The sequence below is a fragment of the Rhipicephalus microplus genome, chromosome 4 (assembly GCF_043290135.1).
Source record: "Rhipicephalus microplus isolate Deutch F79 chromosome 4, USDA_Rmic, whole genome shotgun sequence".
Lineage (NCBI taxonomy): Eukaryota > Metazoa > Arthropoda > Arachnida > Ixodida > Ixodidae > Rhipicephalus > Rhipicephalus microplus.
Genome location: NC_134703.1, coordinates 3,769,958 through 3,784,735, shown reverse-complemented (window position 1 = coordinate 3,784,735; position 14,778 = coordinate 3,769,958). Strand labels below are relative to the sequence as shown.

The 14,778-nt window shown below is 44.4% G+C and overlaps 1 protein-coding gene across 4 annotated transcripts in view; it reads left to right on the top strand.

The window, feature by feature from the left end:
• LOC119171901 (atrial natriuretic peptide receptor 1-like) overlaps positions 1–13,813 on the top strand; it is a 76,120-nt gene extending 62,307 nt beyond the window's left edge. For 2 of the 4 annotated variants that reach the window (XM_075892110.1, XM_037422775.2), the window contains 8 exons: positions 237–405; positions 1,710–1,862; positions 2,352–2,475; positions 2,678–2,746; positions 8,526–8,700; positions 10,929–11,027; positions 11,961–12,052; positions 13,484–13,813. In XM_075892110.1, the coding sequence (XP_075748225.1) occupies positions 237–405; positions 1,710–1,862; positions 2,352–2,475; positions 2,678–2,746; positions 8,526–8,700; positions 10,929–11,027; positions 11,961–12,052; positions 13,484–13,573 (971 nt within the window). In that variant the 3' untranslated portion in view covers positions 13,574–13,813. Of the gene's footprint in view, positions 1–236; positions 406–1,709; positions 1,863–2,351; positions 2,476–2,677; positions 2,747–8,525; positions 8,701–10,928; positions 11,028–11,960; positions 12,053–13,483 lie in introns of those variants that run through there. The other 2 variants (XR_012894819.1, XR_012894820.1) reach the window with 2 other exon arrangements.
• The last annotated feature ends 965 nt before the right edge of the window (positions 13,814–14,778 follow it).

Sequence of the window (14,778 nt, the reverse complement as noted above, 5' to 3'; positions counted from 1 at the left end):
TGGGGCAGCGTTGTATAGCCTAGGAGGGGTGACAGACAACTAGATAATGGAAGCAGTGCGAGCTGTTCACATAATTTTGCACTGTAGGTGTTGGGATGCTTTAGGCAGTAGTCCTATAAAAGAAATGAAAACAAAAACGATGAAATAGAGAGATACGCTTGATTTTGTGCACTGAAAAGTTCAAGTTTGTATAGTTCGAATGTTGAAGGTAGGACAGAACTATCTGCGCCTTACAGATATGCTAGCACGGGTTATGTCCCTGGAGGACCCGCCATTTCGACCGATTGTCGAGAAGGATGCCTGCATCTCTGAACTTCACCAGCTGATGACGCGATGCTGGGCCGAGGACCCTGACGATCGTCCCAGCTTCAACCAAATCAAGGTCCACATGCGTGTCATCAACCGGTCAGTATATCAAGAACCTTTCGGCTGTGAATTCTGTGGCGTGACGTATAGGCACCCCACGGACATCTATACATACGGCCCTATAGACCAGTGGAGTAGGCAGGCAGAAGTCAATTTCTAGCGGCGTGGGGCACGTTTTTGATCTGATGCATAGATACCGGGCAGAAAAGTTTGGTCTTGTGTCATTTTGGGCGGTGCGTCTCGTGGCAGAGAGAAATTCCGGAAGGGGCGATTTTCAAATGTGTCACTTCCTGGCTGCGCAACTGCCTCAGGTTACACATCATACTACCCCAGAGCCCACACACAGAAAGAAAAAACAAACAAGTTGCCATGGTTTGAGAGTCCAGTGAACCTCTTCAACGTTATGTGAAAATGCACGACTCACACCGCAGAGGAAGTAGAGAGTAATATGAAAGTGATACGGGAAGCATAGCTCGCTAAACTTGCCCTAGGGGACCAGCTCAAGTATTCCCGGAAGGAATAAAAGATGGCGAAGGCCAGCGGTGCCTCGTAATTATGGCCTGATCCCACAGCGTTCAGAGGCAACGAAAGTAAGCGCAAATAAAGCTTTAATTCCTTTCATGCATGCCCTTCTAAACGCCAGGGTCTGCTCAAACGTAAATTAACGGTTCATGCTAGGACGCATTTACGAATTCCCACTGCTAAACAGCAGTCCTCTCTCGTGCTCCAGTATAGTTGACAAATTCGTGCAAGCCACCGCATCGATCCTTCGTGTAATTCCACGCGCTAATTCCGAGCGGTGGTAGACGCTGCTGCGCCATTGCATATGCACCTGTTAGACGATATTTCACAGCAGTTCTAGGGGTTTAGATAGTTTAAGGATGTGGTACAAAGTTGGGGCGTTTACCGAAATTATTTCCTAAGAAAGTAACAGCGCTTTGTTTTTATCGTTAGTGGATTGACCCAGTTTTTTCAGCTTTGGTGATCGCAATTCCCAACAGAATTAGTGAAGATCTCTATATTATCTCAACCGTGAACGATCAACCACTCTAGCGGAGGTCTAAAATTTCTTACTCGCAGCAGGACCGAATTATATTCAAATGGACATGCCCACTAGGTTGCATGTCTCTATCAGGAGCGTTTTCTTCCTGTAACGTATTCCTTACTTGTTATTCTCGTGCAAGTAATAACAATAATAAATGAACGGCACCGAAACAGCACTTTGGTAATGAGGCAGCACACTGAACAGGAAAAAAGTGTCGTATAAAGTGTCTTTCAAAGTTAGCTATGTAATACTGCGCAAATATGGGTCATGTTTCACAGCACCACTGTTGTGTGTGCAGGGGCTACCATGGAGAAGTGAACATCATGGACAACATAATGGCTCGCATGGAACAGTACGCCAATGAGCTGGAGGTACTGGTTGAACAAAGAACGGCAGCGTTTCTTGAGGAGAAGCGGAAATCTGAGGAACTTCTGTACCAAGTACTGCCAAGGTAAATACAAATGAAGAAATAAGGGTACTCTGAGACCTGTGTCACGCCGACAGTTACTGTAGCGCTTTCATGCGAAATGTTCAAATTCGGCGCCGATGACAGTACATAGTGATGTGGCAGTGCTAAGTACAATTTTCGTGTTTTTTTTTTTACTTTCCTCATAATATTAGGAAGGAGGTTAAGTATGAGCAAATAAAACAAAACGAGAACGCAGTGAATTGAGATGTATAGTATATAAACACAGTGAGCAAATACATATAATGAGTAAATTGATCTTAATGGATGTGTTCATAAATAAACTTATTTTGCGCGCAGTCAAGGAAGCTTGATTGGAAGTCGTTGATTAGATGTTACCTTACTTGAGGCTGCTGCCTCAAGTAAGGTAACATCTTATTTTAACAGTAATTTTTGTGCAACACCTCAAACTACAACTGCGGTCCAAATGCGATGCCACGAAATCACGTCGCAATAAAAATGCCTGAATTACAGGTCCGTTGCGGAACAACTGAAACGCGGCAAAGCCGTGATTCCAGAATTGTACGACAGCGTCACGATATACTTCAGCGACATAGTTGGGTTCACTTCCATGTGTTCATCAAGCACACCAATTCAGGTAAGCAGCAGGGCAATATATGCCAAAATTATGATGTGACCTTCAACTAATCAGTAGAGGCAGACCCAGATGAATTTTGAACAGATGGTGCTCATTACAATGCAAATTTCGCGTTACCACTGCGTATTTTGCTACCTTCGAACAGCGTGAGCTTTTATGTGAGGCTGCAGTCATACTGACTTCTTTTCTTTTTCCACTGCAGGTTGTAGACTTCCTGAATGACTTGTATACATGTTTTGACGCAGTCATCAGCGACTTCGACGTTTACAAGGTCAGTGGTGACGCAACGTCACTGTCCGTGTTAGTGCAGACTGCATATACAAATGGTGCATGTACCTACGACTGCGCCTTTCCAACAAATCTACTGACGTAATCCCTATTAATGAGAACTAAAGAGGCACTGATGCCAAGATAAGTATAGGGAATGTTATTAGGACTAATTATAATGTATATGTGAAGAAACAAATGTGTCAATTGTTTTCAGGCGGTGCTGACTGATGCTCCCACTTTTAAATGGACACATAGACCTCATAGAGTAAACGGGGGGTGATGACCACCACCGTATCTCAGTAGTAGAACATAGGACGCGTTGTTCGAAGCTCGCTGGTTCGGTTCCTGCTGGTGGCAACTTATCTTTTTGTCCACTTTTTTGCCTTCAAAATTACGTCTAATAACATTATCTATACTTCTCTGGCATCATTGTCTGTCCATTCTCATAAATATTGCGCCTAAAAAAGAAAATGAGCCCTTAAATTTGCACTCTCCTTTTATTCTCCATAGTGTTATTTTCATATTAAGCTCCTGCGCTGTTTGGCAAAAAACTCATGCAATAAAGTCACGTGTTAAATATTGAATTACAGTAAATTCGAACCCAATAGGAAATCATAGGGTATTTACAAAAGTGGCATGCACTGCAATAATAATTTTCCTAGCAACGCGTCTAACTAAAAGTCATGCTAGGTTTTTGGCAGCAACGCTCTCGAGCAATGTGAATGTGTGAATCTTACGCGCAAGACTGTCAATCACTGCTGATTCTGCGCACCTCCTCTGAACTTTTCTGTAAATGTGTTACAGTGATTACCTTGCACGATGAATTAGTTATAAACGCACAACGCAATTTACCACAATGTGTATAACTTTGCTTCTCTGCGACATGCCACGACAGAAAACAAAAACATTGAAACAATTCCTCACAGTTTGAATAGGATATTTTCGAACACTCCTCGACCATAACAAATCTTACGGAACTGAAAGGATCAGCTCTAGGAAAATTATGTTTTTAAATGCTATTTGCGATTGAGACACGTTATTTTAGCGAGCGTCGTTGCGATGCCAGTGCCCTCCTCCCACAGCGCACGAAAGTTCTGCGTGTTCAGTTCTAACCTATGGACACGCTGCCTCCAAGATTAAAAGTTAGTCTGGTAGCCCTGCGCCAGCAACGTGGTAGGTGCTTTAACAATCTCAGAGGAGGCGCTCGCGGTGGATCGATTTCGGGCGAAGCCTTTAGGAGGCGCTTCCGCCTGTTGTTGTCTTAGCCAGAAAACGTTAGATGGCGCCACAGAAACTGAATATCAATTGTTGGGGGCAAAAAGCGCTTGTCCCATCACGCCCCTTACCTGGCATTTCGCTTCCCAACCAAGCATTGTATATATGAAGCGTGCGCGGGTCTATGTCTCCCCCTCCCGTCTTCCGTTATCCTCTTGAATCAAATCATTTTCCAGATCATTCGGCGCTTTTGCGGTCACTCCAATTGTTCTAGAGAACAATGATAATTTTTGTATTGTTCTCAAGGCACGTGCCCTTTAATGAAAATACTTTTTGAATATACATCAAAGGGCAGATAAAAAAATCACAGCATATCCACGGAGTGAATGTTGAGGAGTGGGGCGAAGCTTCGGAGGGTTTTATCGGTAAACCGTGAATCGTCTGTCTGTCTGTCTGTCTGTCTGTCTGTCTGTCTGTCTGTCTGTCTGTCTGTCTGTCTGTCTGTCTGTCTGTCTGTCTGTCTGTCCGTCCGTCCGTCCGTCCGTCCGTCTGTCCGTCCGTCCGTCCGTCCGTCCGTCCGCACCTGCTGAGTGAGTCATCGAACTAGGCGGTCACGTACGAGCGAGGAGGGACAGGCCCACGGCTTTAGGGGCTTCGCCCCCGAATTGGCCTCTGGAAAAAGCCATTAGGAAAAGCCCACCACTGACATAGCGAAGGGCAGCGATGTCGGTTCCCCACGGAAGTCATTGCGTTTGGTCATATATAGGTATTGTGGAAGGCGTCCGGGTAGACAGGCGGGTTCGACTGGAGTCCGCATATGCGGCATATCGGTCGGCGCAGAATGCAAAATCACCGGCGTTTTCGGCATGCGTTAAACGTTGTAACCGTGTTAACTGCTTCAGTGTTTACTGTTTGTAAGGTGTACCAATTCAGTCAAAATTTTTGTTGTTGTCTCATTATTTCTCAGTCTGAAATTTCATGTGTAAATATGAAAATTTAATTTTATTTTAATGGCGTCCTCGAGGATGTAAGGCAGCAATGAAGGGACTTTTTTTTCGACCACACTTTTTTCTGCGCTTAGTCTGACTGACCCTGCTTCTATGTTATCACTAGGATCAGTGCGCCACAATCAGGATGCGATAAGACAAACAGTATGAAGCGAAAGAGGTTCTTACATTTCACTCACGAGGAAATAATTAAACAGTACAAAATCCTATATAACCTATTATTATTCCAGCAGCCATGGAACAATATTCATCCACGGCAATGTAAGTGTAAAGTGGTATTTAAACAGCGTAAGTTTTTTTCTTTTTTTTCTGCACTGTGACACAAAGAACCACGACAAGGAAAACTTACAAAGAAACTTGGCTCGTGGGTATCTTCAAGATAATTTTAAAAAGCAAATCGTAACATTGCAGCTCTTTGACAATTTTATGCATGTTTGCTATATTATTTTGCTTTATACCAGCAGTCCTCCGGAGGACTGAAGTTTCACCTGTCATGTAAAGTGCCATGTAGCGCGTTATTTTTTAGCACAATCATGAAGTAAATACCGACGTAAATCCTCCTAGTAAAATATCCAAGTTTTACCTAACACTATAAACACAGTCTACTATTGAACAAACGGGAAAGCATACACTGTACAGTTCGCTCTTGTTCCCGTTATTTGGGTGGCCCAACGTTTGTGCTACTGGGTATGTCCCGTTGGGTTATTTCGGCATAGCACGCAAATGGTACATAACGTAGACATACAAACACCGAGTCACTATAAACTACACGATGTAAATTTTTTGTCACACTACAACAATTAAGTCACATCACCACAATCACCACGTCATGCTACCTTACATAGCCACCATCACTTTGCTATGTCCTGAACAGACCAGCGCTTTAATTATATGTGTGCGTGTTAGAGAAGTCGTCGTCATGTGTGATGCCGGCTACTCCTACTCCAACAGTGCATCGCAAATATAATTTGATTTGTTTCACCCGTCCCTCTATTCCAAAAATTGAAGTGAATGAAACACCATACCTACATTTTGCTGCTAATTAACACAAAGATTAGCCATAAGCTAAACGTCACGCAAGTTTTGGAGACCTTGCCTTCACAAAATTTGTGTTGCCCAGACTCTTCACATTAATTTCAGTAATTCACTAGCGCCGGCGTTTTCTTTGCCAACACGCCCTACACTGCTGAGACGGAACTAATTGTAACACTAATTGTTAAATTTTTCGTCCCTATATTACGAGATTTTTACGAGAGATGCCGTAGGGCAGGGCCCCAGATTTTCGGCCACGTTGAAGTTTTTCAAGGTTAACTTATCTTTTATCACAGCATTAGTCCGCGCTATAGCGTGATGTGCATGTCATGCACTTTAAAAAGAGAAATGTCCATATCCGCTCACTATACGCGCAGGGGAATCACATTAGCGAGCGCATCATAAAGGGCGATGCACCCAATTCACAGCAAAGTGCTCCACGAGAGCAACCAACAGCGCCGGAGTGCTTGCCCACACTTGCATAAAAGGGGCGCAATCAGCGACGACGAAAGGAACGCAGTTCGCGCGTAAAAGCGGCTCGACCTTATAGCTGCGCATATTGGGCATATTGGGCGCATACGAGCGAGTAGCTACGCAAGCATTTCGCACAAGTGCGTATCGCTGTCAGCGAGTCGTACAGAATCCTCCCAGTCGATCACACGCTACACATGTGGGGTTGCGCTGGAATATTCAATAAGTGTCCGGGTTCACTTCTCTCTCTCTCTGCCTTGAGTTCTTCCTTCTATATGTCGCGTTCGTTCTCGCTGTGCCTGTCTAAAAACAATGAGCGCACGAAACAAACTTCCGGGGAAAGTTAACATGCAGCTTAGAAACCGGGCATCCGTGTTATTGTCTGGCACGTGCCGGTATTTGAGCGCTGCGCATCACGGCCACATTTGAATGGGCCACTTTATTTGTGGTTTTTTTTATTTTATTTTCCTGTACATAAAGTAAAAGGTTGTAACGCCTGACGGAGGCTTTTGTTTCGAAATACAGTCTGGTACACAACTTAGACGCAGATACTTGATTGATATGTGGGGTTTAACGTCCCAAAACCACCATATGATTATGAGAGACGCCGTAGTGGAGGGCTCCAGAAATTTCGACCACCTGGGGTTCTTTAACGTGCACCCAAATCTGAGCACATGAGCCTACACCATTTCTGCCTCCATCGGAAATGCAGCCGCCGCAGCCGGGATTCAATCCCGCGACCTGCGGGTCAGCAGCCGAGCACCTTTGCCACTAGACCACCGCGGTGGGGCGTTTAACGCAGATGAAACAAGTTTTTACACAAATACTAACGATCAGCAAATTATAATAAGACAAATAAACGCTAGAGATGTGAAAAAAGAACAGAACAATATGCATAATGAATGACAAAATACCATTAAAGAAAAACATCATTATCGCAATATGCAGAATAGGTGAGATCAAAAACACATTTGCAGACGTACACATACGTAAAGCAAACTACAGCATTGTAACTATACAGTTGACAATTAGTGTACATAAAGTAATAACTAATTGAGTACGAACGCAGAATCGTGTTTTTGTCGGCATATTCATGTCTAGCTGGTGGCGAATATTTGAGCACGTGCTTGCATATGGCAACACAGATGCACATTCCGAGACGCACGCGCACACTCATTTCGTGGTACAGATACGGCACCTAATCGTCGAGCATTATCTTGGTGTATGGAGCGATTGTACCGTTTGTGTGGCTATTGAAAGAAGAACAAGTAATCAGGAACATGAACGAGTGTATCTGTTGTGGATACCATGAAAACACCTAATCACCCGGAATACAGTCAATGTGTAATGGCAACACAAAATGTGCGAATAAAAAACCACGGTCTCGTTGCCATCCATCGGACGCCTTCTCTGTCCAATCGTCCACCATTTTCTGACTGTACACTTCTGTCACATTCATTGTTTATTTTGCCTGTTCCCGCACATCTAGTCTACTACATGTGACGGTTCCTTCGGGCACATCAGCAACCACTTTCCGCTATATATATATATATATCTTCACTGTATGGAAACCACTTTCTTGTTCCTTTGCTACTGAGGGCTTTCTCTCAGTCTCTCAGCATAGTGACCGCAGGTTCCAGAGCATGACTCTGTTAACGCTGATTGATGATTGATATGTGGGTTTTAACATCCCAAGACCACCATATGATTTTGAGATACGTTGTAGTGGGGGGGGGGGGGGGGGCTTCGAAAATTTTGACCACCTGGGGTTCTTTAACGTGCACCCAAATCTGAGCACACGGGTCTACAACATCTCCACCTCCACCATAAATGCAGCCCGCGACCTGCAGGTCAGCAGCCGAGTACCTTAGCCACTAGACCACCGCGGTGTGTTAACGCCGTGCATCCAGCAAAACTTCATGGTGCTAATGCTGTCTCTGTGCTGATGTTTCCCGTGTTTTGATTTTCGAGTATGTGCATTTCTCACGAGTACAGTTTCAATTGTGACCACTGACGCTTGGCTTGTGTGCTTCTCTCCCCCTGTTTTGCTTTAAGGTAGAAACCATAGGGGACGCTTACATGGTTGTGTCTGGGCTTCCAGATCGCAATGGCCACAGCCACGCCCGGGAAGTGGCCCGCATGGCGCTCAGTCTGCTGCGCGCCATACGAAACTTTCGAATCAGGCACAGGCCTGACGACACGCTCAAGCTGAGAATCGGCATACACACCGGTGAGCCTGATTCAAACAATTTTTCTGCATGGTGGGCTTTACGGAACTTCGATGTGGCATGACATGTCTGTAACATGGTCTCAAAGAGAATAGCATGCTTTCACACAGACAGACAATCGCGTTCGTATGTCCGTAGTGCTTGAAGGGCTGCTGACAGCCAAACTTCGACTTTTAGTGTCACTATGTTCAGGTGTCTACTGTGAAGGGGTCCAAAACACGTGGGCCGCAAACATCTCGTGAACGAACGAGAACTGACATGACTGTCTAATCATTTGTACATGTATATATATTACATTCTTTTTAAGTGTGTTAATTAAAGGCCAACTCCGGCGATTTTTTTACCATGTCAAGGTTATGGTGTTTATATGTTCCTGACACACTCTTGTTACGAGCCCAATAGCTGAAATGCTCAGGAAATTTGAAAATAATTTTAATAAGCGAAAATATGCAAAACCGAAACGGAAACCCAACCGAGTGCCCTGCCTACGTATGACGTACTATTTGGTAGAGCCGGAGGTCGTATACTGGTTCCGCCGGCCCGTAGTATGAAAACTGTGAAAGCTAGTCAACTGAAGCACCTACCAAACGTCAGAGAGGAAGGAAGCAAGCATTCCCGTGCTATACCCGTGCCAAACACCGCCGCCGTCGCCTTGCGGAAAGCACAAGAAACGCTGTAGCGGACAAAGTAGCGATGCCATCGGCTGTGTCACTTCCATTAACATGCCAGACATGACGTCTCACAGACAGTGTTGCCAATAATTCTGGCAAGTGAGGTGAGCGTGTCGAGGCAATCTTTAAAATTCATTCACAAAAGATCAGTGCATCGCTCAAACCTGTGATATGCAATAAAGGACGAAAATGTGCAAAGGAACATACCCAGTGAATTTCATTGTGATTTATTAACCTCAAAAAATCGCCGAAGTTTGCCTCTAAGCTACGCAGACGTCACTGGTCTGAAACATTCGTTTTTTTTTTTAGCGTGTGAGGCGCACTATTCGGCCACCATGTAATAAAGCATAACCATGAAACAAGTATATTTGAGATCCGGGGTCTCGATTTCAGTCGTTTTGTACATCATCATCCGTGTGTTTCCCGAACTATAACGTCAAATGCTCTTCAGTAGTGGCCTATATATAAGATATAGCAAGATCCTTTCGAACGGCAAAGTGATAACAGTGTTGAAACTACATACCCCACACCCTTGGCGTTTTTCGGGAGACCAAGTTTCGTGGCTGTGGCTGTAATAATTGGCAGCGCGGGAGCATGAAACAGGGACACAAATACGAGGTGTTTAACAGCCCAAAACCACGATATGACACACCGCAGTGAAGGGCTCCTGAAATTTCGACAACCTGAGGTTCTTTGAGGTAAGCACATGGGCCTTAGACACTTTCGCCTCCATCGAAAATTCAGCCGCCACAGCCGGGATTCAATCCCGTGACCTTCGCCTTAGCAGTCTAGAGCCATAACCACTAGACAACCTCGGTGTGGCCAGAAACACAAACTAACACACAAGAGGATATACGAGTAACTAATAAACAACGCCCGCTAGCTGAAGCCAGTTTCAGATCTCTGCTCAGAGTATCATTGAGCGCTGCAACCATGGAGTTTTCTGCAAGAATTTCCTTCGAAACATTAAGCTAACTCACGACAAACAAAGTTGAGAGGAGTCACGTGATGCACTATAGCTATCAATTTCATTTCGGTATTTATTTATTTTTTGTAACCACTAGCAGCCATCTTGAACTGTGCGCGCACTGAGTAATGAATGCTAAAGCACGCAAACAATTAGAACGATAATTTCGTTCACAGAGTAAAGTTATTATAGTACATATAGGATTATAGACAATTTGTTGGCTGTGCACAATTGTTAAACGCGATATACTTTACAGATTACAATAATTGAAAACGCTATACGCAGCGCAGCCGTCCACTGTACTGGCTCCATACCTCTCCCGTAATCAAGTTCGGAGCGAAGTCTGTTGATATACGGGCGCCCACAAAGCAAACCAAAAGCTAGAAGTTCGTACTCACGACAATACCAACCAACTTTCAACATACCACATGCGGCACGGAAATCTCTGTTTATAATTAAAACTGCTGAAGTGACTCGGATATATTGCGGTATTACCTCTTGCTTCTAAAATATTAACGAGCTGTGCACGCTACAAAGTAACTGTTAGCGTGTCGCTCCCCCCCCCCCCTTTTATTTATTTTCTTTCATTCAGGTCCTTGTTGTGCTGGAGTTGTAGGGCAGAAAATGCCCCGTTACTGCCTTTTCGGAGATACTGTCAACACTGCCTCGAGAATGGAATCGAATGGAGAAGGTTAGTCGCTATTCACCATTTCCGGTACAGCTTACCGCTAAAGTGCCAACCCCACTTTTGTTGAAAACTTCGTTGATGTCGATAGGGCTCCTACGTGTACACCCTTCTGCAAAATAAGTCGGTACGAGAGCTTGACGATCGCAATCAGATAAAACTGCATCGCCGCGCCTACTGCCGTTGAGAGTGACATTTTGAGACATAGCACTGCGCGTGCGCACTTCTTCGCGCTCGCGGTCATATCTTTTTACTCGCTTGCAGAGTATGTGTAGCGTTATGCCGTAGGGGTCACTTTCTTTGTTTAATCCATCACACGTTCAGTTCGACGGGGCCATGCTAGCGGTGAAGGGTAAGCCGTCCGTTCAACCTTCATCGCACAGATAATCATCTGGACTTCCTCCTCTTATAAAAGTAATATGAAGAATGTTCTTTGGCTCAATTAACGCCTGGTTCAATTTTGGTGCCCTTGTTAGTATTTGGGTATCACACTATACATTGTATAACCAAAGAGAGAACATTCAGACAAAGTGACAAAGCAATCAATGCTGTATGTGGCAGCGCTTTGACGCTGACACAAAGTAAGCTATGCATATTTATTCGGTCAAAGCTAGCAGCGTACGCATCCCACCAATTGAGCCCCTGTCACATATAGTGCGTGACAGGTGAAAAAAAAAGAAAGCAAGCAAAAAGAAAATCGCAAAACATGCATAATCAGCTACTCCATTGAAAGCGATAAAAAGACATGGCTGTGAGCGCAAAAGGACGCACACGTGCACTTCCATGTCTCGGCGTCATTCAGACGTTAACACCGAATGGCGCGGCAATGCCATTTTATCTTTATTTTATCTGATTATGTTCGCCACTCACACGTCCTGATTTATTCTGTCAATGGATGCAAACTTAACACGTGTAATCCTTATTGCCGATGCTTTCCAGCGCTGCGTATTCACGTCAGCCCCGATACCAAGACGGTCCTTGAGAGGTTTGGGACGTTTCACTTGGAACCACGAGGAGGCATCGAGATAAAGGTGTGTAGCAGACACGGCTTTCGATGTTACGAAATCAACGCATCTGTGCGGTAGCGCTTCTGCATGCAGACCACGGCGTTTCCACCGTAATGCAGTCCGATAACTTTCTCGCCTGTCGTTTGTATTCTTATATTACAACTAAACTATAATGGTTTTTCACAGGGTTTTACAAGCCAAAATAACGATACGATTACGATTGTATTGTGGGTTTGCTTTTGTTGATTATGTGGCCCCGGATTTATTTTGACCACCCGGGGTTCTTTAAAGCGCATCTAAACCTAAATGCACAGGACCGGGTTAACTGGCGGAACATGGGAGAGGCCTTTGTCCTGCAGTGGACGTAGTCAGGATGATGATGATGATGATGATGATGATGATGATGATGTTGATGATGATGATGATTATGATGATGATGATGATGATGATGATGATGTGAAACCTAAATGCACGGGCGTTATTGCATTTCGCCTGATCGAAATAAGCAGGCAAGTGATTGGCGTAATAGACTGTCAATATTTCCGTAAAAATAATGCTGAAGTATGAACTTATGCTAACATACATGGCGATGCGTCATCTTAAATATTTTAACGTTATTTTGCATCAGTTCTATTCTGTTCAGTTTTAACTGTGTTGCTGTGCAGAGGTTGAGGTGCATATTGCCTCGGCTACTCCATATCACAATGTTCTGCAGAGAAAAAAAAGAATAATACAGAACGGTACCCAAAAATTAACAATACGGAAAAAAATAATAGCACACTGAAACCAGTTCAAATATCATGCCAATACACAGTGTTCTTAGAGCAGTTCACACAGTCATAAACTGTTTACACGCACACCTTTCTTTTCTACTGTCAGTATATGCATAAACACATTTGATATATATCCCTCTCTGGCTGTCTATCATAGGCGCTTGTCCAGTCCGGTCTCCACTAAAAAGTCTGTCAGGAAGATTATTGCCTTTTTCTGGAGATGCATCTCAGGCCATGGTCCAAATAGTTTGTTTATTGTGAGGGGCCGTCTGTCCAGACTTGCTAATTTGTTCTTTAATTTTTCTCTTTCATTCGCGTATTTAACGCACTCCAAAAGAATATGGTGAACATTTTCTACTGCATGACCACAATGGCATTCCGGTGAGTTGAATCGATGTATCTTGTACAGTAAGCTGTTACCGGATATTTGCGAATCTAACTGTTGTAGTTCACAATGTGATAAAGACACATTACGAAAACTACGTTGATTTCTGGCACGTCGCCTTTTTGACACATCGAGGTTCGTCACGCAGAACCCTCTACACAGAGCAAAACAAAATGTCAGGTGTGCCCGGTTCAATTCTTTTTGCGCTCGTCGAGAGGTTTGCAGCGTTAAGAACTTGTTGCTCTAAGACTACTGCCTCACATGAGAAACCTATCGCGTGTACATGAATCTACGCAGGGCAAAGGCTTGATGCACACTTACTGGCTTCTCGGCGAGCACTCCAAAGACCTACGAGTCTTGGACGGTGTCAAGAAGGTCATGATTTGAGGCGCCACCTTGTGCTAGTCAAAGCGATCTGCGACCACGTTTGTCTTCTGCAACGACTCGGCGGATTGACCAAACGCCTGGTGTGACATGCCTGCCAGCTGGCGAAGGACGTGTGACGTGAACATACCTGGAATACCTCACTTCTGTTATTCGTGTGTGGCGTTAATGGCACGTCGGACGTTCTCCTGCTCTGTGTGTCAGCTGATTTATTCACGCGAAAAATGGCTGTGCTGAAACCAAGCTGATGTTTTGCATACTGTCGCCAAGCATTACGACGGGCTTCGCACAGCCTCCGGCGTTGGCTGATTGGTCGAGATCTGACGCTTGCGCAATCGGCTGCTGTCCATATATTGTATTGTCGCCGCAAAGAAGCACAGACGGTAGCGTATGTGTACAGAACACGTGTTCCAGGTAATGTGTGAATCACTGCTGTGTTGGGGCATTTCTAAGTTACTGCGTCGTAGCTAAAGGTCACAAAAATACTTACATACCTGCTGTTGAAACATATCATTCGAGGTTACGTTTTCAACCATCATGGCGATTCACTCGGAAAAGCGATGAATGAATATTTTTTTTAGTTTTACTGAGTGCAAGTTATTTCTTGCATGCTATACGATGCTGTACGTGTGGAAAAACCACGAGAACCAGTATTAGCACCTCTGTCACACAGGGAGAACTAAAGTTAGTACGCTTCGCCTCTAGTGTCCTTTACACGCTGTAGCACTGGAATGCATAGGGACACTCGTTGCAAAGCGCACTTGCAAGTGAGTGCGTTATCATGCATTAAAATGTATAGTACCCTGACAAAAAGCATACTTGGATATTCTTGCTGCTTGACAGTTCGCAGTCACGGCCACCAGGCGCATGTCCAGCACACACCATGCAATGGCCGCAGCAACTGTTCTTGTGCGTAAAATTTTATGGCTGCTTATAGCTCTCACACATTATTACTTAAGGATCGTCACCTGAAACAAATATCCAGTGTGCTATCTAAATGACCATCGCCATTACCATAATTTCGAAAGTATCGTGCAAAATACACATAGGCTGTGCGTACTATATAACCTAGCAGCTCTCATCAATACACTTTCGTTCTGTTCCTGTTTTAGCTGCCTTCTACAGCGTACTTCCCTTTCTCGTGCAGCAGCGCACCGCCAAATAGTCCCTCTGGAGACGTAAGTGCACTCGCTCGAAATTAAAAATTG